General features: G+C 43.8%; 2 protein-coding genes across 3 annotated transcripts; both read left to right on the top strand.

Annotated features, from left to right (window-relative positions):
• The first annotated feature begins 1,268 nt into the window (after window positions 1-1,268).
• SELENOW (selenoprotein W) lies at window positions 1,269-7,026 on the top strand. Its single transcript, XM_087971199.1, has 6 exons — window positions 1,269-1,742; window positions 3,718-3,742; window positions 4,013-4,066; window positions 4,642-4,716; window positions 5,574-5,689; window positions 6,458-7,026. The coding sequence occupies exons 1-5, from the start codon at window positions 1,714-1,716 to the stop codon at window positions 5,646-5,648; spliced, it is 258 nt and encodes an 85-aa protein (XP_087827325.1). The 5' UTR covers window positions 1,269-1,713; the 3' UTR covers window positions 5,649-5,689; window positions 6,458-7,026.
• Window positions 7,027-8,581: 1,555 nt separating this feature from the next.
• Window positions 8,582-14,848, top strand: LOC113426031 (histone H3.3A). 2 transcript variants are annotated; one of them, XM_026688347.2, is made up of 4 exons: window positions 8,582-8,683; window positions 11,995-12,150; window positions 12,621-12,774; window positions 14,031-14,848. In XM_026688347.2, exons 2-4 carry the CDS (start codon window positions 12,023-12,025, stop codon window positions 14,157-14,159), a joined length of 411 nt encoding a protein of 136 aa, XP_026544132.1. In that variant the 5' UTR covers window positions 8,582-8,683; window positions 11,995-12,022; the 3' UTR covers window positions 14,160-14,848. The 2 variants fall into 2 exon arrangements, with proteins under 2 accessions (XP_026544132.1, XP_026544133.1); XM_026688348.2 differs by having other exon boundaries at window positions 11,992-12,150.
• Window positions 14,849-26,008: the final 11,160 nt, after the last annotated feature.

Raw genomic sequence — 26,008 nt, 5'->3', positions numbered from 1 at the left:
ACTTGAAGCTTCTGCTGTGCCAAAATCTAATTGGAGAGCATGATTGATGACTCTTGGCTATGGACGTGTTTCGTTGGATGATACACCCAGAGGGGTGGGGGTTAGTGGGGAAAACAGGATCAAGGGTGACAGTGAATTACGTATCTCAGAGTTGGTTACACCCAGGTTAGTGCAGGACGCAGAATGTTAACTTCAAATAAATCCTCCTTAGTTTTGGGGGTGTGGCTGATTTAATTGGAATAACTGCCGGAATTATTTGCACCAAGACAAATTCTCTGTGTGTCCAATCACACTTGGCCAATAAAGAATTCTGTTCTATTCTATTTTTCTGTGCAAAGGGAAATACAACTGCAACTGGGCTGAGTGGTTATTTTTTTATTAAAAATCTTTCCAAGGACAGTTAAAATTGAAATGTCAAGAGGGTGTCATTCATTTACACTGAGAATTTCCCTTCAGGGAATTGCAGGTTTTCAATCGCCTTCTTTTTTCAGTTCAATTTCACGCACACATTCCATACACTGTTTTGAGAATAGAATAGCACAGAATGGAATAGAATTCTTTATTGGCCAAGTGTGATTGGACACACAAGGAATTTGTCTTGGTGCAAATGTTCTCAGTGTAAATAAAAGAAAAGATGCATTCATCAAGAGTCAAGAATCATTCAGGTACAACACTTAGTAAGTCACAGGGTACATTAAACAATCAAATCAAATCCTACTAGGAAACAGTCCATATAAATCGTAAGGATACAAGCAACGAAGTTACATTCATACAGTCATCTTGGCATGAAGTGGGAGGGGATGGGTGATAAGGAGTGGGGTGAGAAGATTAATAGTAATAGTAGTGCAGACTTTGTAAATAGTTGGACAGTGTTGAGGGAATTATTTGTTTAGCAGAGTGATGGCATTCAGGGGAAAAAACTGTCCTTGTGTCTAGTTGTTCTGGTGTGCAGGGCTCTATAGCCTTTTTGAGGGTAGAAGTTGAAACAGCTTATGTCCGGGATGTGAGGGGTCTGTAGATATTTTCACAACCCTCTTTTTTGACTCATGCAGTATACAGGTCCTCCATGGAAGGCAGGTTGGTAGTAATTGTTTTTTCTGCAGTCCTAATTACTCTCTGAAGTCTGTGTCTGTCCTGTTGGGTTGCAGAACCAAACCAGATAGTTATAGAGGTGCAGAGGACAGACTCCATCATTCCTCTGTAGAACTGGACCAGCAGCTCCTTTTATTCCCTTTTAACAGCTATTTGCATATTCGCCTCGCTTCTGCGGGCGGAGAAAGGAAAGAAGTGGGGGGAGCGTTATTTTTTTAAAATTATATATATTATTTTTTTAACCCCTCCCTGCTCAGATCTGCGTCTGTCACGTGACTCTGGTCGCCGCTAGACTCGTGTGTCCAGGGGCGGGGGGGAATATTGCTCTGATAGACGTAAATAAATAAGAAATAAAATCTAATATCGACGGGGCAATTTTTGCCAGCGGGGGTTAAGCTGATTCCAAACCCGGGGGGAATTCCAGAAGGAAAGCGACAACAGAAAGAGATTTCTATTTTTTTTTAACCTCCCCCTTCCTTCCTTTCCCCCCCCCCGCGGGGTGGTATCGTCCGAACGTCGGGTTTTAAAAAGAACCCCTGGGCAACGCAACATTCCAAATCAGAACCTTGGAGAACCTGCGAACGTTCTCTCGGCCCTTTGCGAGGCGGTGCGCGCGCAGCCATGGCGGTCAAGATCAAGGTGGTTTATTGGTAAGGAAATTCCCGGGGAATTCCCGTGGGGCGGGGGCGCCTCTGCTGCAGCCTTTTGGGGAAGGGGCTGCCAGCCGGGCGGGGCCGGCAGAGCCGTTTGCATCCTTGCGGGATCTTTGGGGGGAAGGGTTCCCCCCCCCGCATTAATACAGAATAACAAAGTTGGAAGGGACCTTGGAGGTCTTCTAGTCCAACCCCACTGCTGAAGCAGGACACCCTATACGATTCGACACAAGGGGCTCCCTTCCTAGGGCGGTTTGCAGGTTTAATGGGTGGCGTTTTATAGCCGTGGGAATCTTGCTGTCTTTTTTTATTCATTTATTCCCGTGCAAATTTCTTTTTTCTTTTTAAATGAATGGAATGGGAAAAGGGGGGGGCTCCGGATTGCGGGGAAAGGTTGCTGTTGCCTGGGGAAATGAATAACTCTGCAGCCTGGGGGTCAAAGCAAGCTGCGTCCTTCGGTCCCATTGCAGGCGATAATAAGGAGGGCGCATCGAGCCAGGCACGACGGCGGCTGGGTTAGGCCGTTGGAGCAATCAGCTACCTGGAATTTCGGAATTTTCAAACCTTTTATTGTCGGAGGACAACCGGTGTACAATGAGATTGGGCTGAGCCTCCCTTCGTGTGCACCCCCCCCCCAAAAAAAAACCCACAGTACAATTCACAGTGAGACAGAAAACCCCTAACCCAGTAGATCCTTAGTAACAAACACACAATTCTATTGTACCATATGAAGTTATTGCACGCTGTGTTGTTGTAAAGCTGGGATATCCAAACGTGGCAACTTTTAAGGCTTGTGGACTTCAACTCCCAGAATTCCCCAGCCAGCCATGCATGAAGACCCTCTTGTAAAGTTATTTTCCATTCAGGAGTCTGACAGCCCACGGATTTTTTTTATTTAAAAACCCTGTTCTTCGGCCTGTTTGTGTGGCTAGCCTGTGCTTCGATATCTCCTTCCCGATGATAGGAGAGTAAAGAGGGGAGGGGGTGGCAGGTCCCTGGATTGGTATCATGAAAGATGCCCTGCTTTAAAAAAAAAAAAAAGGATCTGTGAGGTTTGGGCTGAGCTGGTGAGAAGTGAAATCTTCCAACGTTTTCTTGAAGGTGAGATTTGCAAAAAAAATAATAAAAGTTGGCTTGTGTACATGCTGTTGAGTGCTTTTTTGGGGCGGAGGGGGGTGATTTTTAAACCATGGGTCATTGAGGCTGCCTTTTTGGGGATGGGAATGCATTAGGAATCACTCGGTGAGCGAGACGGGTCGAGTCAGGGTTCAGGAGATTGCCCTAATTAAACCATGAGCCTCGGGCCAAGCTTCAGAAAATGTATTAGGAGCAACATGTCGGCATTAATCTAAATGAAGCCAGCTCTGGCATATGTAATTTACAGTCCCCTGTTTCCCCCCTCCCTTCCGAGTATGTCATAAATCAAATTCTCCAATGAAGCAGGTGTTCACAGGCTGGGTGTCATCAATCACATTCTCCAATGAAGGATTTTTCCCGGGCAGAAGATCCGGTAGCCTAGCTACAATCTTTGTAAGATAAGGGTGGAATGCACCCTTATCTTTTAAACTGATGTACTGCTCCTTCAGATTCCCCCTCCCCTGTTCACGACAACTCAAAAACAGTTGACAGGTGGTCTCTTGACTAGGATAAAGAAATAAAATTAAAAATGCCTGTGTGTATTTAGGGCTAGGCTTGGACTGTGTACAGATAGTCCTCGACTTAATGACTGCAAGGGAGCCCAGAATTTCTGTCATTAAGAGAGACATTTGTTAGGTGAGTTTTGCCATATTTTATGACCTTTCTTGCCACCGTTGCTAAGTGAATCACTGCAGTTGATAAGTTAGTAATCTGGTTTCTGGATTTGTCAGTATAGGGATCTGATTATGCATAATAGAGAATTATGATGATGAGACAGCTTCTTGTGCTGTCAAATGGGAAGTAATGTGAATTTTTCCTTTTGTTTTGCTTCTAGTGGAGCCTGAGGCTACAAACCCAAGGTAGGTCAATTGTTTTTAATTGTGAGCTGCCTTGTCATGTGTATGAAATGGGCATCTATGTGCATGCATAAAGTAAAATACAATAAATGTATTCACTTAGCAAAGATACTTTGTGACTGATTGAAGAGCCCAGATAAGCGACTTGTCACATCTGGGAGTTCTATCTATCTTTTAATATGCATGTTTCAAATGAGCTTTAATTTCTCTGATAAACCATTTAGCTTTGATTTTTCTGAACTTTACAATTTTCTCCTTTTTTTCCTCTTGTAGTTTCAACAGCTCAAGAAGGAACTCGAAAAAGAGTTTCCGGGCAAGCTGGAAATTGTGAGTCTTTCCAGCCATTCGTAATTCCACCTTTCTTTTCTTCATGGGTAAATGAGATGACCGAAATGAGTAGATTTGGGGGTAAGAAGAAGGATTCTGTCATTTGGCTGGCCATTTTAAGTAATTTATCAACTGCACTTTAATTAAAGGTCTTGTCTCTGTAAAGACACATGACGCAAGTTGAAAAACTTGCTCTAAAAACGTATCTTTTACAGACCACTTCCATGTAGTAGAGTGAAAGTTGCTGAGGTTGAGAAACACTTGAGAAACACTGCAGGTAGTCCTTGATTTACAAAGTTTGTTCAGTGATCATTTGAAGTTACAATGGCACTGGAGGGGGTGGGGGGGGAAGGGACATGGCCCCTTTCCACACTTGACCGATGCCACACCCCCATGGTGACTTACATTTGGGGGCTTGACAATTGCATCCAGGTTAGATTCAGTCCATACGTAGAGTGCTGGAGAGGGATCTAGGTTCAAAGAGATCCCGGATGGAGAAAGAGGGTGCATGGCTTGCGTTTCAGCCTGTGGTGGTGGTGGTGAAGGGGTGATGTTGGTGTTTTGGTTCCATCTAGAGCGGCGAAGGGACTCCACAAGTCACAGGATGGTTTGAAGTGATGGTAGCTGGGAAGATGGTGCACTCCAAAAAGGTAAGCAGCTCAACAACAACAACACCTTTGCACTGAAGTCGACAAAGAACGACGAAGAACAAAGTTGCTGGGAGCTCAGCTGTGCAAGTTCTGATGGTTTATGAAATCAACTCTGGTTGATTGTGGTTAAACACAACACCCTGTCAAGCCTAAAGCTAAGTAAACCATAGTATGGCTTAGCAGGATGTCTGGATTCAGGGTTATTAAGCTAGGAGACAAGGTGCTGTCTGGAAGACAATCGGGGTTTTGTTTGCAGCTCTTTGAACTCTGGGGAGTTTGCGTAAAGTCCACCATGGGACGGGAACCATGGCTTCTTTGTGCCTACGAGCACGTGGGCGTGGAAGGAGCTGGGCTGTAACCCTGCTTTAACCTGTATTTAAAATACACAGGAAACCTTTCATTGTGGAAGAACTCTTGGGAGGGAGTCCTGAAATGATAGTTCAAGATGACAAGAATGGAATAGAATAACAAAGTTGGAAGGGACCTTGGAGGTCTTCTAGTCCAACCCCGCTTGTCCTGTCCTCAGGTGCTTTGGAGAATAGCTTGACTCCCTCTTCTTTCTGGGCAGCCCCTGAGATATTGGAAGACTGCTATCATGGTTGAGATTTCTTTCTTTTTCCTCACTTCTATACATAACTAATTTCTGTTGCATTGAGAACAATGCTTCCTCTCATTAGGAGAAAATCTAGTTACAAGCCTGGACAAATTTGCTTTCCCAGGAAGAGTATCTGAATCTGCCTGGAGGCACATGCTTTGAGCATGCCCTGCCATGAAAAGTCTTTGCTATTCTTAGAACTGTAGCAACTTCCTTGTGTTGGTTATGCAGCAGAACTGGAATCTTTCCTTCTTTTCTCCAGAACGGAGATGGCTTTGTGGACAACAATGCCAAACTCAACAAGATAATTGAGGCCATCAAAACAGCTTTGGCATGAGGACGGCTTTAGGCCATGGCTAGCAGCTCAAAATGCAAGAGGTAAAATCGGACTTAGTTTGAAGTTCCCTTTATTTCTCTTATATTCTGAAAGACCCGTGTCTAAAAAAAAAACACCTGCTGTAAAGAATGATGGGTCTGGGGCCTGTATAGGGATGACATCGCTCTTTACCTTCTCAAAAGGGTCCCAGTAAAATGTTGCTTTTTCCCAAATGGGAATGCACAAGCTCTTTTTAAAGAATTTATTACAGAAAATACCTCTCTAAAGGCTGGTCTGGAGGTGGATCTTTTATTAACATTGGCTTGGAGAATTTCTACAGATGGCTTTGTCTGTGTACTACAGATCTGAAGCCTAAAAAGGCTACCATGTTTTTTTAAAAATAGCTTCTATCCTGCCTCCTGCAAATAATCAAATGTGATTACTTTTAATGTTATTTACAGCTACAAATGTGATTACTTTTAATGTTATTTGCTAAAACAGCTACCATTAGCAATCCTTCATTCTAAAGAACCTTTTGTTCCAGGTAGTATTTATGAAATTTCGACCCATAGTCAGCGGTTTATGATTCAATTCATATAGAGTATTTTTAAGCCACTGTGAGTGGGGCTGTGCCACCCAAAAAACCTAACCATAGCTAGTCTATATCTAAAAATGGGGCACGCCTTACCAGCTAACCTGTGAAACGTGTTCAGATCTGCAGGAAACAAAAAAGTATTTTGCAGAAAGACATGGTGCTTTAGGGCAAACAATGGCTAACTTTTCCTTCCACATGCAGGATTTTAAAAACAATTTTCTCCTTTATTTGGTAGCTCAAGATAAAAATCTGTTTTGTTCATCTTGGCAAATCGCTCAATGACGGGAGCTGCTGAAATGTTGCCCGACACCTGGCAGTTCCCTGAAAACTCTCCGCTGGATGCCAACTTGATCAAGGCTGGATGGAAGAACTTGTGCTCTAACTCAGTGTTTGGGTGTGAATTAAGTCTGCAATTCCTAACGTATTTGTCTTCAGTTTTCATTGTGTGCTGCATGCAAATATGGCTTTCTTTGGGGTTATTTTTTTTTTAAAAAAAAATACTTGCATTATTGGCCAGTAATTTTGAGAAAGGATTACTGAAAAACAGGAAGAGTGGAAGATTGATCAAATATTTGCTTTCATCGTACACAAACACTTCCAATATATGACGGAACCCGATGTAAAAAAACCTCTGCCTCAAACTACAATTTTAGAATCCTAAAACAACTTGAAAATGTGCATTTTCTTTCTTTCCCACAGCTCCTATCTTCCCTCTTTCAGGATTGTGTGCTTTATACCCACTTCTGACTTATTTGCTCAAATATTGGCAAATGCACTGAACATTTAATAAAATGTTACTTCCAAGATGTTGCAACACGTGTGAAAGCACAAGACTCAATCTGCCCTTATGTCACAGTAACTCTTTAGATCTATTGGAGATTGATACATTACTTACTGACTGCATTTATATAATCACCTTTTCCCTTACAGAATTTTTTATTGGCCAAATGTGATTGGACACACAAGGAGTTTGTCTCCTGTGCAGAAGCTCTCGGTGTACACACATATAACAAAGTGATAACAATATACTTAGACTTATATACCGCTTTACAGCGCTTTTACAGCCCTCTCTAAGCGGTTTAGAGTCAGCATATTGCCCCCAACAATCTGGGTCCTCATTTTACTGACCCTGGAAGGATGGATAAGTCATAGAGCATAAATCATAGTTACAATAATTAATCATAAGATGCAAACAAGTGATAAATCATAAGATTACCAACAGGAGATAGCAGGAAGGATGAGAAAATATGAATGTCACACACACACACAGGACTTTGCTGCAATGGATATAAGGGTGAGGACTGGCCATAAATCACTTTGTAACAATGAACAGTTGCTAGCCAGTTTGGTCTAACTGTTAAGACAAGCTAGAAATTTATAAAAGTCCATTAAATGACTTTGGACCCATCACTCACCCTCAGCCCAAGCCACCACACAAGGTGGTGGTTGTGGGGAAAATATGAAGAGGAAGCAGCAGCAGATACATTTGCTGCCTTAAATTATTAAAAAAAAAAAGGAATATATCAAATAATGGCTGTAATTATAGCACTACCAGTATATGTAGTCCTCAACCTGTGACCACAATGGACCCCAAAGTTTACACTGCTAAAAGCAAGATCGTTAAGGGAGTTTTGCCCCATTTTACAACCTTTGTTGATAAAGTTGTTAAGTGAATCACTGCAGTTCAGTCACAAGATTAAGAGAATGAACCTTTGAATTGGCTTGTCATAAGGACGCAAAAGGGAATCACGTGACCCCTTTCCTACCGTCATAAGTTTGAGTCAGTTGCCAAGCATCTAAAATGTTGATCATATGACCATGAGGATGCCGCAAACGGTCGTAAGTATGAAAAATAGTCCTAAGTCCCTTTTTCCCCCACTTTGGATGGTCACTAAACGAACTTTTCTAAGTTGAGGACCACTTGTATATATATATGTCCATATATCTATATATATGAGAGAGAGACAGATATGAGATCGAGGACAGAGAGAGATCAAGAAATTCCCCTCAGAAAGGATCCGTAACGTCTCCGAGCGGGAACCTTCGGCGCCCCCTTCCCGCGGGGTTTCAGGGGTATCCTGCGAAGCCAGATTTGTAAATCCTCTATTTATCCCCGGGATGCCTCATCCCAGCCACCGTGGAGCCGAGAACCACGGCTTGCGACGACGCCAAATCCTCCCGGGCTCGTGAAAGAGCCGAACGAGGCGACGTGAAGGCCGCGGGTCCAAGATGGCGGTTTGCGCTCCATGTTCACCTCAGCTGACCCTCCCCCTTCCTCTCCGCTCCCGCCTCCTTCTCCAGCCGCGGTGCATGACGGTTAAAAAGCCTGGCCCTGGAACCCGCCATTTTCTGTGGGGGCAGGCGGGAAAGGCGGGAAGTCGGCGAGGAGGCAGCGCGAGCGCGGCCGCGACACGACCCAACGGCGCCCACGGTCGCAGAAGCGCGAGGCGGACGAGCTGAGGTAAGCCCCACCGCCGCCTTTTCCGTTAGCCTCCTTTCGATGGCGGGTGTGTGAGGGGGGCAACGGGGGAAAAAAGGGGGTCGCATTACAAACTTGAGGTCGTTTTGAGGCGATGCGTTTCATCTTCCTGCCCCCCCACACACACCCGTAGAGCTTAAATCCCGCCTTCCGTGTGCTTCCCCCAGCGATTGGTCGAAAGGGCGATGATTACGGTCGCGTTCGTGATAGGTTGGAAAGGTGGAGGCTGATTGGCGCCCAGTCGGTGTCAGTCTGCCTGGAGCCTTTGAAGCTATCCCGCCGGGCCCCCCCCTCCTCTTGCTCTTTAGCGAGCCCGGGCTAGAAGGCGATTGGGTGGCGGCGCGCTGGCCACTGGGAAAGAAAAGCTTCGCGGCGTACGTGCGTTGCGGGGGAGGCGGAGGTATGGCTGGTGTTCCTAACGTTCCGAACAGCCAATGGGAAGAAACGGTTTCCGCAAGGGCTTCTGGGGCGCGGAGTCTTCTCTCGTCTCGCGCAACCCAGACGGCTCACTGCAGGTTTCACTTCAACTCCCAGAATTCTAAGCCGCATATTCGGGACAGGAGCTTCTAAGTAGGAATTCTGGGAGTTGAAGTCCGGTGGGCCCTGACAGACCCAGGATAGTCATATCTTTAATTATTTCTAGATGTTAATTATGAGGCTGCCCAGTTTTTTGTTTTCTTCCTCGTTTTTGTTCCTGGGCTCTGATCCTACCTTAATCTCTCTCTCATTTATTACAAGGAACTCTTTTTCACTTTTAATGATTTATTTTTTTAAAAAAAAAGCTTTTTTGCGGCCTCTTCATCAAAAGTTGCCATGTGACAAGAAAACACGGGTCCAAAGCTGTATTTTTATGTCTAGTTTTTTTTTTTTTGCAAATATTTAAGATTTTCCTTGTGCTGCAAATGTAGTACCTGCCAGTACGTCAAATTCCTATCTTTACAGGTAGTCCTCGACTTATGACCGCAACGGAGCCCCACGTTTTTGTTGTTAAGGGAGACATTAAGTGCTAAGTGAGTTTTGCCCCGTTTTGCGACCTTTCTTGCCCATGGTCGTTAAGTGAATCGCTGCCGTTGATAAGTTAGTAACCTGGTTGTTAAGTGAATCTGGCCTCCCCCGCCTGTGACTTTGCTTGTCAGAAGGTCTCAAATGGGGGTCACTGCGACTCATAAATATCAAGTCAGTTGCCAAGCATCTTCATTTTGATCATGAGATTAAAGGTCGTAACTCTGAAAAACAGTCAACTTCTTTCAGTGCCATTGCAGTTTTGAACAGTCACTAAACAAACTGTTGTAAGTCGAGGACTACCTGCATTTACTGCATGTTTGGTGCCACTTCAATTAGAACAAATGGCTTATGGCCTTAGTGAAACTCTCCCCCCACACATACACCCAATGGAAAAAATAAGACAAACTAATCAGACTAAACAGATCCAGCACCATTTTTTTAAAAAAAATAATTTTTATTAAACAAATTTTCTTATATACAACAAGAAAGGAACAAATGGAAATGACGCAGCAACATTTTTTTAAAACCTCAGAACAAACACGGCCTCAAGAAGATCATTCTTCTCAGAAATATGAAAGTTAAGATATAATTAATGGATTAATTAAGGACGTTGAAGGATAATAGATGTTTTTTAATAGAAACAACTAAGCAAAGAAGAAAGATAAAGAGTGATATTAAGTACAATAAGGACAAGATAAGATTAGAGAATAACACCAAGTAATATGACTATAAACACTAACTGTATTGGACAAGATTTTTGTATCCAGACGACACGTCAAATGGAAGAAGATATGTTTGTAATAAAATATACATATACATACATACATACATACATACATACATACATACATACATTTGTTTTTGTAGATTTTCACGGGTACAGGTATGTAGGTCTAGGTGTGTTCGGGTCTTTTCCCGTATAAGATTAAGAGTATCTTGGCGACATTTCGGCGAGGTCCCACTCGCCATCCTCAGGCTGGTGCTTTCAGCTTCATGCCAGTGCAAGCAGTGTGTCACAGACCCGAACACACAGCTTTGTTCAGGTATTTTCCCACATCATTATAGTTCTTAGTTTTTTAAAGTTGTAGGCTAGCCCCAAATTTAAAACAGAAACGGCCTGTGAAAGTCTGACTCACAGACGAACACTATAGTCAGAAGCCTGATGATGGCAGATGAGATTCTGCCAAAACGCCGCTACAATTTTAAAAGTACAACTATAATGACGTGAAAATACCCAACAAAGCTGAATACCATATGTATATGTATATATATGATCATTCTTCTCCAAAACTGCTTTGAAACATCCAGGTTTTTTTTTTAACTGTAGTTTTAAATGTAGTCCATGAGATCCGATGGATCCTACTCAGATCCAAGGACTGTAGGCATGACAACATTTTTTGCTGGTTTCTGATTTCCAGCAAAAACAACAATAATATCCATTGGATAAAATTGATCCATTTAACAACTGCTAGGATAAGAGGAGAGGTAAGCCCTCTCTTGCAGTGTCCAAAAATATCACTTTTTTCCTGAAGTTGTGTGATTTGTAGACAGGGGAAAAAATATGGGGTCTTTTATATTAGTTTACAGAGGAAACTCCTGAAGTAATACAACTATGTTGGAATAAAGAGAGTATTTCAAGAAACTCACACTGTCCACAAACTTTGGTTGCCAAAGTAGGAAAGTTATTTTTTGAAACATTGGAAAGTTTTTTCCCCCACCACCATCACTCTGCTAAACAAATAATTGCCTCAACACTGTTCAACTATTTACAAAGTCTGCACTACTATTACTATTAATCTTCTCATCCCACTCCTTATCACCCATCCCCTCCCACTTCCTGCCAAGATGAATGTGACTTTGTTGCTTGTATCCTTACAGTTTTTTAAATTATTATTTTATTGACTGTTTACTAGTATGATTTGATAGGCCCTAGCTTATAATGTTTCCTAGTATGATTTATAGTACCCTATGACTATTTCTAAGTATTATGCCTATGATTCTTGACGTATGTATCTTGAGAGCATATGCACCAAAACAAGTTCTTTGTGTGTCCAGTCACACTTGGCCAATAAAGAATTCTATTATTTTTTTCTTTTCTCTCATTTTATTCTATTTATAAATATATTTTTGTAAGCAGACTGTTTTCCAAGAAAGCGAGTTGATTTTTGTAAATCAAGATAAATATTTGAAAACTGTCTGCGGGCTTCTTAGTGTATTGTTTTAAAACAAGAACATGTTGGAAGAGTGCTAATGTCTTGTAATGAAGGACCCTCTCTTTTTGTTAGCAGACGTCTTGCATCCTGAGAAACTTCCAGAATGGCCCGTACCAAGCAGACTGCCCGTAAATCCACTGGTGGGAAAGCGCCACGAAAGCAGCTGGCCACAAAAGCTGCTCGAAAAAGCGCACCGTCGACCGGTGGAGTGAAAAAACCTCACCGTTACAGGTATTTGGATTAAGGCTTTTGGTGGAATTGGGGAGTGGGTTGCAACCCAACCAGGACCCCTTCTCACCTCCAGAATTATTGGTCCATTGGGGAAGTTTGCATGTCTGTTAATAACTTTTCTGTGGACATCCCAAAAGTGCTTTTTTTTTCAGGAGACAATTGGACTTTCTTGTTGTTTTCTTTGGAAGACATTTCGCTTCTCATCCAAGAAGCTTCTTCGGCTCTGACAGGATGATGGGGAATGGAAGGATTGATGCTCCTTGCAGGCAGCTGGTCAGAGCTGAAGAAGCTTCCTGGATGAAACGTCTTCCAAAGAAAACAACCAGAAAGTCCAGTGGCCTCCTGATAAAAAGCACTTTTGGGATACAGACTTTTCCTGTGGAAAGAACATTTCTGATTCTCAAGGGATCCTGGGAGTTGCTTGCGGGAGGTGAGCCGTGTTAAACTTACTTCCAAATCATCCCACCCAGGCCTGGCACTGTGGCCCTGCGAGAAATCCGGCGGTACCAAAAATCCACAGAGTTGCTGATCCGGAAGCTGCCCTTCCAGCGCCTGGTCCGTGAAATTGCTCAAGATTTCAAGACAGACCTGCGGTTCCAGAGTGCCGCCATTGGGGCTTTGCAGGTCGGGGTGTGTGTGTGTGTGTGTGTTTGTGTCCTTAAAATCTCTTTTCTCCCTGCTTTAAGGTGCAGTTAGAGAAGTCTTCCGCTGACAGCCAAAACTATCTCAAAAGCATTAGGCCCTCATCTGCTGCAGGGCTGCACCCGCTAATACTACCAGTGCTAATCACCTGGCACATAAGCTTCTGCCATTTCGTGGGCTTTCTTCTGTAATGAGAGGCCTCTGGAATTCTGCAGGGTTTTTCCTTCCTCTGCCACACTAAGACTGGGAAAGTCCAGAGCCTGGAAAGCGTTTTTTTGAATCTATATATATATATTCAAATATATGTATGGTATTCGGCTTTGTCTGGGTATTTTCCCACGTCATTGTAGTTGTGCTTTTAAAGTTGTAGCAACGTTTCGGCAGAATCTCATCTGCCATCATCAGGCTTCTGTATTGTGTTCGTCTATTCAAATGTATGTATGTATGTATACATATATATATATGAAAGCGAAATACCCCTCATGCATCATCACAAAATCTCCAGAACCATAAAGCCTACAAACTTGAAATTTGGCACATAGGTTCCTCTTGGCTTCTAGGGGCTCACTAGGAAAGGATTTTTCAAAATGACCATCAGAGCATCAGTATTTTGTATATTATTATTATTAACACACTCTGATGCTAAGGAGTTCTACTCCTCCTCTCCACCTGGAAAGAAATCTCTTCCAAATGCAAAACGCAAGCAGAGGAGAGAATTTCAGTATTAGTTTCACAGCACTAAGCAGCTTTAGGACAGAACAGTTGAGCTAAGCCACGCCCAGGCTCCTTGCTGTCTCCTTGCTCACACAGCAAATACTGCTTCAGTTTCCAAACAGCCCTCAACGCTCTCACACACTGGCAGGACGCTAGCCAGAGGAATCCCGATGGATGCCGGTAGGCAGAGGCACAATTTTTTCCCCTTATTTTCCTCTCCAAAAACTAAGCCCCACCACACAGTTTTGTAGCGAAGCACACGGGTATCGAGCCAGTAAATTGATAACGCTTGGGGTGGGGAGGGGAGGGGAGGACCTTTCCTTCTTTGACATTGGCGGTATCGAAAGGGCAACAATTGCCAAAATCGAGTAGCCACCGTATGGATGTGACCCGGGGGGGGCGGGGTGGGGGCAAGGAAAAGCCCGAAGGTTACGGCAAAGTGGAATTCCCAACTCCATCCCGACTTAGATCGTGTAACAACAACCAGCCCCCTTTTTCTAACGGTGCCTTTCTGTATCCTTTAGGAAGCCAGCGAGGCCTACCTGGTGGGCCTGTTTGAGGACACCAACCTGTGTGCCATCCATGCCAAGAGGGTCACGATCATGCCCAAAGACATACAGTTGGCTCGCCGCATCCGCGGTGAACGGGCTTAAGTTCCGCTCCCCCTTCCGACCCTTAAACCCACCCGCCCCCCCCCCCATTTCTTGGCAGCCCCCACCCTGCTCGTGTATTAGAATACACTCCAGGTTTTTCTTTCCTCTCCCTCCCTCCCTCTCCTACTCCTGTTTGTAGTAGCTAGGACCTGTGAGGAAACTTGTTAGATAATCTATCATAGTAGCTCTCCGGAGGTTGGAGGAGACCTGATTGCTGTTCATCATGTACGAGCAAAAACAAAAAAAAAGGAAACCTTTGAAATCTGCAAGACGTCTGGATAATGTTTTTTTTTTTTTTTTTTTCTTTTGGGGGAGTAAAACTTTTTTGTTTCAGAATTGCAAAAAAAAAAAAAAAAAGGAAAAAAAAGCGGGGGGACATTTTTGAAATGATCCGGTTTTATATACAAAACTTTAAAAAAAAAACAATATAGTCGTAGGCGTTTTTCAGCGATATAAAAAGAGTTTTTTGGGTCTTGCGTTTGTAAAAGTGTTTTTGCAAAACACTACACACTTCTGTTTACCGTGTGGAGTTTTTTTTTTTCTTTTTTTCTTCTTTGTATTTAGACAAGGAGTGCTTTCTTTAATTTCCCCTTTTCCATTTGTCTTGTGTCTGTGACTCTTAACCTTTGTATCTATAGGGAACCACCTTGAGACTCTAAGGAAACAAAATAAATGTTGAATGAAAACAATCTGGCTTCTTTCCTTTCGCCTTAACAAAAGAATACTTTTTTTTTTTTCAGACAGACAGAGCTTTGCTGGTTGGTGAAGCTCTTCAACCAAATGGAATAGGAAATAATATAATAATAATATGGAATAACAGAATAGATGGAAGTTTGGAATAACAGAGTTGGAAGGGGCCTTGTAGGTCATCTAGTCCAACCCCCCACCCAAGCAGGAGACCCTACACCATTTCTGACAAAGGGCAGTCCAATCTCTTCTTGAAAGCCTCAAGTGATGAAGCTCCCACAATTTCTAAAGGACAGCTGTTCCCTTGGTTGATTGTCCTCACTGTCAAAAAGTTTATCCTTATTTCCAGGTTGAATCTCTCCTTGATCAGTTTCCACCCATTATTCCTTGTCTGGCTTTAAGGGGCTTTGGAGAATAGTTTGACCCCCTTCCTCCTCTCTGGGGCAGCTCCTCAAATATTGGAAGACTGCTATCATGTCTCCCCTGGTCCTTCTCTACTAGATTAGCCAGGCCTGGTTCCTGCAACCGTTCTTCGTATACCTTAGTCTCCAGTCTCCTCATCATCCTGGTTGCTCTTCTCTGCCCTTTTTCTAGAGTCTCAACATCTTTTTTATAGTGTGGTGACCACAACTGAATGCACTACTCTAGGTGTGGTCTTACTAAGGGTTTATAGAGTGGTATTAGTACCTCCCTTGATCTCGATTGTATCCCTCTGTTAATGCAGCTTAGGATTGGATTGGCTTTTTTGGTTGCCACTACACACTGCTGGCTCCTATCTAGTTGTGTCATTCATAAAGCAATTTTGAATAGAAACCTTGATAGCTTGTACAGCAATCCTGTATATCTTTATATTATTCCCAAGCAGAAAAAAATGGGTTTTATATATATAAAATATATATAGAGAGAGGCTCCATAAGTACCAAAAAGGATGACTCCCAAACACATTATTTTAAGGAATAAGGTAGTGAGTTACAAGGCAGCCCACACTGACAAGTTCTGGCCTTACGTGTTGAGTACCAAACAAACTGAGTACAAAATTTACACGTCAAAATGCACTGAGTACCGAATTCAATGAGTTTCAACCAGGGGTGGGATTCTACCAGTTCGCACCTATTCGCTAGAACCGGTTGTTAACCTTCTAAGCAGTTGGGAGAAATTACTGGTCTAATCCTGTAAGGAAGGCAGGAAGGAAACATTCTGGTGTTGCTTACAGAAGCTGCCTCTCCGTTAACCCTTTTTACATTCTTGGCAGGACTAGACTTCCTGTCTCAGGAACTTCTCTGGAGTTTTTCCCCCCTCCTTTGCTGGTACTTTGCTTGTGTGGAGTGACCATTCAAAGTTACAGTGGCACTGAAAAAAGTGACTTATGACCCTTTTTCACACTTACGACGGTTGCAACATCCCCACAGTCACGAGAAGCCAGGCGAGGAGATGCCTGCCTCAATGTGAGTGATGTTGAGTTGGCCAATAACATGACCACCAAGCCACGCCCACCAACTAAGCCACACCCACACAACCGGTTGTTTAAAAAAATTGAATCCCACCCCTGGTTTCAACGCAATTGAGCACCAAGGTACCACTCTAAAGTTACAAAAGTTTTGTGGGGAAAAAAAAAAAGTCCCAACACCGAACTTCCTGTAAAATACCTTCTGATCAGCAGAGGGCGGTAGAGTCTCATTCAAATGTATGCAGAATGAGATTTTTATACACACAAAGTGGGACAAACTCAGCAATACTTGGCAAGCCCATCGTTTCTGGAATTAGAACAGAGTCCCCTTGGAGGTCAACTAGTCCAGCCCCCTGCTCAAGCAGGAGAACCTATTATACCATTTCAGACAAAGAGACTGCCCAGCCTCTGATTAAAAACCTCCAGTGATTGGAGCACCCACAATTTCTTAATTGGCAAGCTGTTCCGCTGGTTAATGACCCTGTTTGGTTTGCATCTTCATCTTTAACTCTTAACAGTTATTTATTTATTTTTTAATTTCAGCTTAGCTAGTGTAGTGGCTGCTCCATATTCCAGGACATGATATGCCCAACATTTTTCTCCCTCTTGATTTTGTTCTTAATGGAATAGAAGAATGAGTTGGAAGGGACCTTTGAGGTCTTCTAGTCTAACCCCCTGCTTTGGCAAGAAAGAAACCATATACCATTTCAGACAAATGGTTGTCCAATCTCTTCCTAAATATTTCCAGTGTTGGAGCATTTACAACTTCTGGAGGCAAGTAGTTCCAGTGGTGAATTGTTCTCACTGTCAGGAAATTCCTCCTTAATCCCAGGTTGCTTCTTTCCTTGATTAGTTTCCATCCGTTGCTTCTTGTCCTGCCCTCAGGTGCTTTGGAGAATAGCTTGACTCCCTCTTCTTTGGGGCAGCCCCTCAAATATTGGAAGACAGTTATGTCACCCCGTAGTCTTTCTTTTCATTAAACCAGACATACCCAGTTCCTGCAACAGTTTGCAGATTAACAGAGTTGGAAGAGACCTTACAGGTCATCTAGTCCAACCTCTCCCGCCCAAGCAGGAGACGCTACACCATTTAGACCTCCAGCCCCCTAATCTTTTTTTTTTTTTAACAACAAACACAAAACAACAAATAAAACCTTCTTTTCAATTGTACAGTGTGTCGGTTGGTACATTTCTCTTGTGCATAATATCAACATTCTTTCCCTCTTAAGTTTAGATTAAAATTCATATAAATCAGCTATCCATATATGTTATTATTAAATCATCATCAGACTCAATCATCTTTGTTGCTCTTCTCTGCATTCTTTCCAGAGCCTCAACCTCTTTTTTACATCTCTCCGAGTTCTTCCTTATGCTGTTATTTATACTTGTGAAATATATTTTTTTTCCCATAATTTGGAGCTGGGGAGCTATAACGCCTCTGGATTCATCAAGAGATCTCAAGAGTTCCCCAAGAAGCCAAGGAAGGACACAGGAGCCCAGGATTCAGTCGTGTGGGTAGTCCTCGACTTTAATGCCCGTTGGTTTAGTGACCGTTTGAAATTGGCAACATCACCGGGGAAAAAAGAGGACTCGCGATCGGTTTTCCCTCTTAGCGGTCTTTGCAAGCTTCGCGTGTAGATCAAAATCTGGGCACCCAGTTGTGTTCAGATTTAGGACAGTTGTGGCTTCCCCGGGGGGGTCCCATGATCACCAGTTGCAACCTTCCCGGCTGGCTTACCGGCAAAAGTCTATGGGAGAAGCCCTATTTGCTTAACGACAGCATGGTTTGCTTAACGAAGGCGGCAAAAGGGTGGTAACGTGGGGCAGAACTCAACAAAGGCCTTTTGTGATGACCCGGGGCGTGACACAAAAATAACATCACAAAAATAGAATAAAGTCCCTTTAATGTCTCCAGCTTGGGCCCCAATGTCCAATTATCCGCGGCTGGATATGAAACTCTTAAAGAAAACAGTTTACGGAGGGAGTAAATGCAGTCTGAACCCAAAGTAAAGTTAATTAGAAATAAAAAAAAACCCAACACAAACCACATTGACGGAATTATTACAGCAGGCAAGGATGATTAATTGCAGACTTCTGCCAGATAACACAGCAACCACAGTTGGGAAGAAGCCAAAACACAGATAGGCTCCGACAAGAATAATGCACGCTTTGCTTCCAGCAACTTTACCATGCGCAGTTTGTCCTTTTAAACAGTCCTCCCAGCTGCAGCCCATGAAGGAGATCAGGGCCCTTTCCTCCCCCGTAAGCCACACAACCCACTTTTCTCCCTTATCAGCTCCTCCCTGCGTGCCCTAGGATGAAGAGGGGATGGGCCTGGGTCTTCCTCTGAATGTCCATCCGGCCTGTGCCCTTCCCCAGTTTCCTCCACAACCACCGGAGCCACACTCCCACTCCCTGTCAGCTGTTCCATCTCTCCCTCGGAGTCAAGACTCCAACTGGGGCATGACACCTTTCTTAGCACCAGAAATTTGGCCGTAAGTCGAAGACTACCTGTACAGGGTCCAGTCTGTTCCTGTTTCCCCCCCCACCCCACCGCACCCCCTTCTTCCCCCATCCCTCCTTGGAACATTTCTGAAGGTATTAACAAGAGCTTGGAATTCCTGGAGGGATTTGCACACAGGGGAAGTTTTGTCCTGGCTGTGGTTTCTTCCCCCCACCACCCTCTTGCACCTTGGGGCTGGGGAGTTTGGAGAAATGGCCTCACTGAAAGGGTCAACTGTATACTTTGAGAACACAGAATCCTAGAGCTGGAAGGGAACCTCGGAGGTCTTCTAGTCCAACCCCTTACTCAGGCAGGAAACTATACCATTCCAGCCAAATGGTTGTCCAGTCTCTTCTTAAAAACCTCTAGTGTTGGGAGCACCCGCAATTTCTGGATTCAAGTTCTTCCACTGATGAAATGTCCTTGTTTTCAGGAAATTTCTCCTTCGTGGTTAAAAAATGGAGTAAAATGTTCATTTCATTGACTAAGCTGCAGAAAGGTCATTGGAAAGAAAGATAATTTGACCCAATACTGTACTTTTGGAATGGACCTTAATCATGACATGCTACCTCAAGAGTGATTTTTTAAAAAAAATCTCTTGACACAAGAAATATCTGTATCAAAAATATATCAAGGCAATGTGATTCTTCTTCAGGATTTCTTCCCCCCCCCTCCATATCAAAAGGGCTTCTCCCACATGCAAATGTGTATGTTTTTGCATGCAAGATTGTTTTGCTGCAATGCAAGTCTGTTCTTGCATGCACATTTGTTTTGGCCCAAATGCAAATATCTAAAAACCTCAGTCTCTCAAAAGCCTATGAGTCTCGGAAAGATTTCCTTCAATAAAGATATTATGATTGAATGAGTGAAATGTTTGTTTCCTCTTTATTTCTTTGTGCTTCCAGAGTCATGAAGGGTTATCTCTCAACCTTGGCAATTTGAAGATATGCAAACTTCAACTCTAGGAATTCTCCAGCTATCTCTCAGAAATTGGGAGCAGGATAAGGCAGGGGCTACTTGGCCGGAGGACAATTAGTAACGTAATTATTCGACCAGTCTCCAGAAGATAAGACATCATTTGGAGGTGAATTGAGAAGATTCAGCTTGCGGTGGCAAATCTGCTTCCAAATTAGCTATTTCCTTGTGAAATTGTTAATGCAATGAGCTTCTTTGCATCTCCAACCAAACACAGAAGAGCAACAAAAATGATTAGGGGACCAGAGGCAAAAATGAACAGTTGCTAGAACTGGGTATGTTCTAGGGAAAAGAAAGACTAGGGTGACATGAAAGCAGTCTTCCAATATCTCAGGGGCTGCCCCCAAAGAAGAGGGAGTCAAGCTATTCTCCAAAGCACCAGAAGGCAGGACAAGAAGCAACTGATGGAAACATGGAAACGAATCAAGGAGAGAAACAACTAAGGAGACATTTCCTGATAGGTAATTTAATAATAGATAATTTCCTGAAGGATTTCTTTAAAAAAAAGAACATTCTGCAAATTAGCTTTTGCTCAATTCTTTGAATTTGGCAAGTATGGATTTTGCAGGACAAAACAGAAGACAGAAACTTGAATTTTCCCACTGTTTCCACTCAAAGGATCTCTAGCATCCTATATTGGGTTTCTTGGAGGGAAAATAAACCAGCGCCTTCTACGGCTTCTCAAAATCTGTGGATTCCTGCAAGATTAGAAACCAGGCAGTTTCCCTTCTCTGCTCCAGGGTAAACACAACACATCTATCTATCTATCTCCCTTATTTGAATGATCAAGATGTCCCCTTAAACTGGCATTTGTTCCAAACTCTTGTTTTTCCCCTCCGAGTTTTCTGCAGGAGAGAAGAGAGGTGTTAATTGGGCTCCTGCCCCTGGGGTTGAGTGAATGAGAATGCCTGTTTGTAATCTCAAATTAACTCCATTTCCATACTGACTGTGTTGATTCTAATTAACCAACAAGGAAGAAAGGCTCCCCGGTGAAATGGAAAGAGGAAAGCACAGCAAAGAGTAATAAATTAATTGCAGCATACAAAACTCCGGGTGTTTCCGGAGTCACTTTGGACGAGCTAATCCCCCAGCCTATTGTTTCTGCCAGGGACTGTCAAAATGTTGGTTTAATTTTTATTCAAACCCAGCATCATCGCACGTTGGGTAAGAGATTGATAACTGTTTAAAAAAAAAAAAGGAATATTTTTTGTGGCATCTTGAGGATTGTATTCTTAGAAACAGAGGAGTTGAAATTGTCCTCTGTAATTAAACAATGTTTGGTTAGGCAGTTTAGCAGGGGTTTGGATTGTTCCTTGAAATCGACCAAGTATAGATTTGAATTATACTGGATTTGAGAGTTAACCAATCCTGTTATTTTATTGATTGTGGCTTTACTACTGGTAGTTGTGTGAACCTGGTATCTGTGGTTTGTCAAACACAATTTATGGTTTAGCATAATTATTTGGTGAATAAAATGTAGTTTAGCAAATGGTTTTACAGCTTAGCATAGGGTAAGAATCAGACAACTATCTATCACCTAGAATAGAATAGAATAGAAAATGAATAGAATAGAAAATAGAAAACAATAGAATAGGATAGGATAGGATAGGATAGGATAGAATAGAATAGAATAGAATAGGATAGGATAGGATAGGATAGGATAGGATAGGATAGGATAGAATAGGATAGAATAGAATAGAAATGTAGATGGAATTGCTTGGGACATTGTTTCTTTGAACACGATTGCTTCAATCTACAATCCAGCTGTACTGTACTACAATCCAACATTAAACTTCCGATAGAAGATAATTCCACTGTGGGGTCCTTGGTGCTCTTTGAACTTAGTTCTTTGCTCACAGACATTTCATTACCCAGCTAGGTAACATTGTCAGTGCTAGTGAATGTTGAGTTTGCTACCTCCTTATAAACAGTAGCTTGCCCTGCCAGTCTTGGTGTCCGTGTTCCAGAAAACCTCCACTCCAACAAATAACTCTGAGATGGACATCGTCTCCAAAGTTTTTTTTTATTAGAGTAATAAACTGGCACATCTGGGAAATCCCAAATCTGAAAATTCTGGGTTTCCTTGCAATAAGTAAAAAATTACAAATCCACCCCCTGCACCCATCATGGCATCACATGCCCCAATCACCATCCGTCCCAACTTGAGACGTCCTCTCACCCAGGTGCAGAGATAACATGACCTTGACTTAGAAGAAGAATGCTATTATGTCTAACCACATACGCTCCAAGAAATTCCCCCCTCCCATTTTCCCAGGCTCAAGAATGTGGCAGTGTGGAAGTGTCTGGTGCTAATATGGTTTCCAAAGCTGTGGAGGTATGCTTTTCTCCTCGGTTCCTTGATTGGGGTATTGTTTTTGGCTACATTATTTGTCTGGTGTCAATCCCTGCTTATCTAGATGTGCCTTGGTAGGAAGGATGTGTTCCGGCCCTCTTGTTTCCATCTTAGCTTTTTGCTGTCTCTTTTTGGACAGTGTGGAAAGGTGACCGATCTCTATGTGTCCACTGGTGGCTGACCATTAATCCCTTCGAGAGTAACCTGACTATACTCATGAGCAGTGGTCGCCAACCAGTGGGCTGGGGACTACTGGTGGTCTGTGAAAAAAATTTGGTGGTCCGCAGAGAAATGTTACCCCCAAAGCAATTAATCCAGGCTGCACAGGAACACAAGGCTGCACCACCCACATGGCCTGTGGGAACACAAGGCTTGCGTACCTTGCATTGTGAACAGCACGAGGTAGTGAGAGGAGGGGGGAAAGGGTGGGGGGGAACTTGCCCCACTCTCCCCACGTACCTGGCCTGGCCACCGGGCTGCTTCTTTCCGCTTCTTTCTTCTGTGTTTGGCTGCACGCAAGGAAAGCAGCGGAAGTCTTTCTTTCTCTCCCCCAAACTCTGCCAGAAATGAGTCTTTGGGACCCTGCAAGGCCTCCTGCTCTAAGATGCTGCGCTGGTGCGACAAGTTTCACAAAGACTCATTTCTGGCGGAGTTTGGGGGAGAGAAAGAAAGACTTCTGCTGCTTCTGCTGCTTTCCTTGCATGAAGCCAAAAGTCTCTCTTTCTCTCTCTCTCCCCCTGAGAAACGGAGCTGGAGACGGTATCCTGCAATCCAGAATAAAGAATGATCAATCGGTAGGAAAATGGGGTGGGGAAATTTTCCTACAGACTTTTGGGGGGATTTTCCCAGGGACTCTGGTCCACGGGATTTAAAATTATGAGTTTGGTGGTCCCTGGGGTCCAAAAGGTTGGCAACTTCTGCTCTAGGGCAACTTAACAGTGTTTTATTCTAATTACTCTTAACAGCGCTTTGTGCAATATGCTAAAGCCGTCCGAATGAGTTCAGGCACTTTTGCATGGAGCATTTTATTGAAATAACTGTACAGCTGTTTTTCCAGCATGTTGCATAAACTGGGCCTTTCTGTTAAGCTTTAATGTACTTTACTTGTTTGGATGCTGATGCGATAGGAACACAAGCATTCAGATTTGTGGCTTTGTAATTCTTTAGTTGAGCGCAACCCAAGTGTGAGCGAACATGGATGCAGGCCACAGAGGCTTAATTTCAGAATAAGCAGGCAGCAGAAAAGCAGGTCATTCATACAATTGAGGAAACTCTACCCGCTTTCTATAACCGAATCAGAATATATATATATATTTAGAGGCTGGAAGGGGACTGCAAGGATCATCCAGCCCAGCCCCGTGCAAGAAAAATCTATTAAACTTTCCTTGACAGGTGATCATCCAGTGGCTTCATGAAAACTCTCCAGAGATGGAGAAACTACAACCTCCATAAGAAGGCAGTTCTTCTGTTCTATAGGTAGTCCTCGATTTACGCCTACAACTGAACTCAAAATCCCCGTTGCTAAGCGAGACGGCGAAAGGAATATTGTCCCGTTTTATCCCCTTTTTTTGCTAAGTGACTCAGTGCAATTGTGAAGTCGGTAACACAGCTGTGACGTGAATCTGGCTTCCATATTGACTTTGTCAGAAACAGAGGTGGTATTTAGCCGGTTCGGACCGGTTCTAGAGAACCGGTAGCGGAAATTTTGAGTAGTTCGGAGAACCGGCCAATCCCACCTCTGACTGGACCCGCCCCCATCTATGCTCCGCCTCCCGAGTCCCAGCTGATTGGCTGGGTCTTCCTTTGGTTGCCCTGCACAGGAGAACAGAGCTGGAAAGCAGGTTAGTGGGGTGGGGAGGGAAGGGGGATTTTGCAGTATATCCTTCCCCTGCCATGCCCACCAAGCCACGCCCACAGAACCATGCCCACAGAACACCACGCCCACCAAGCCACGTCCACCAAGCCATGCCCACAGAACTGGTAGCCAAAAAATTTGAATCCCACCACTGGATCACGTGTGATTGAAGCGATGCTCTTTTTTAAGGTGCATGAAACATGCAAAGCACACAGAAAAGAGGTGAGGCTTTGGTAGTCCAGTCCCAGCTGCCATTTTGACTTTTTTGACCCCCAACGCAGACATCCCCAAGCAGACCAGCTAGGAAAATTTGCCCCCAATGACGTCACCCACCTGCCTGATTCTGTATCTCTACAAATATCTTTTTTTTTGCTCCTTCCCCTCCCAGCGGAGACCGTGTTTGCAAGACGATTGCAAATTGTGGGGTTTCTCTCCCACCCCCCACTAATGTTTATTTATTTCATCCACCCTCCCATGTCTCTCACTCTTCCCCCCCCCACCCCCCCACCCCGCTTTGTTTTTTCTTTCAAACTTCCCCCTCCTCTCCTTTTTACAATTTCCCCAGCTAAGCCTGTTGGACAAATTAAATTGTAAGTGTGTAATTGCAGGCAGCCTATTTTGGGGTGGGGGTGGGGGGGGTGGGGTGGAGGAAGGTTGTGAAAATTGGGAGTTGGATTAAGCTTTGCTGGAAATCCATTTTCATCTGAGTTTTTAATATGTCGGGACCTGCTGGATGCCAGATCCTCACTGCTGCTCCGTGCCATAATTGAAAAACACGCGTGGAATAAAGGCGGCTGTAATTCCAGGATTATTAGCTCACTGAGGTCATCTGGATGCACATGTGTACAAAGGCTTGTGTGCAAGAGAGAGGCCAGGGGATAGATGTGGATGCTTCCCGTCCAAAATCTAACACGGGGTTCTTTAACCATGGCAACTTGAAGATGGGTGGGCTTCAACTCCCAGAATTCACCAGCCGGCATGTTTTAAGATGGATGGACTCCAATTTGCAGAATCCCCCAGCCATCGTCTTTTAAGATGGGTGGACTTCGACTCCCAGAATCCCCCAGCCATCCTCTTTTAAGATGGGTGGACTTCAACTCCCAGAATCCCCAGCCATCATATTTTAAGATGGATGAAACTCAACTCCCAGAATCCCCCAGCCATCCTATTTTAAGATGGATGAACTTCAACTCCCAGAATCCCCCAGCCATCCTCTTTTAAGATGGGTGGACTTCAACTCCCAGAATCCCCAGCCATCATATTTTAAGATGGATGAAACTCAACTCCCAGAATCCCCCAGCCATTGTCTTTTAAGATGGATGAACCTCAACTCCCAGAATCCCCCAGCCATTGTCTTTTAAGATGGGTGAACTTCAACTCCCAGAATCCCCCAGCCATCATATTTTAAGATGGATGAACTTCAACTCCCAGAATTCCCCAGCCGTCCTCTTTTAAGATGGGTGGACTTCGACTCCCAGAATCCCCCAGCCATCATATTTTAAGATGGATGAAACTCAACTCCCAGAATCCCCCAGCCATCCTCTTTTAAGATGGATGAACTTCGACTCCCAGAATCCCCCAGCCAAAGTGAATTGGAGAGGAAGGGGCCCCGTATCCTTCTCCAGGACAGCCAAAAGAGCCTCAAGCCACTTCAACCCGGTGCCTTGTCCTGCTGTCCGGGCGGCCAGTGACCTGTCCTGCTGAAGTCCCCTTCTCTCCTACACCGTCCTAATCCACCCAGTTCTATTCTAGGGCTGGGATTTTCAATTAAGAACGCTTACCTCTCCCCCCCTCCTCCTCCTCCTCCTGCTGCCCTCCCCTTGGCTGCCACTCCCTTAATGAGGGGTGGCTGGTGGTAAATTAATTGTCCTGACAGTGTGACCCTAATCCGGCTGTGTATTATAATTATCAGGGGTGAGTGTGTTTGTGTGCACTTGACCAAGGAAAGGACTGCGGTTATTTCCAGACTGATGTCTTGTAATTAACTAGCACGTGGATTCCTCAGGGTGGGGATTATAGTGACCATTTAT

This window comes from Notechis scutatus, chromosome 8 (assembly GCF_049901735.1).
Source record: "Notechis scutatus isolate UNSWTSFEM ecotype Mainland chromosome 8, rNotScu1.2, whole genome shotgun sequence".
NCBI lineage: Eukaryota > Metazoa > Chordata > Lepidosauria > Squamata > Elapidae > Notechis > Notechis scutatus.
The sequence above is the reverse complement of the archived record's forward strand: the minus strand, read 5'-3'. Positions and strand labels throughout refer to the sequence as shown.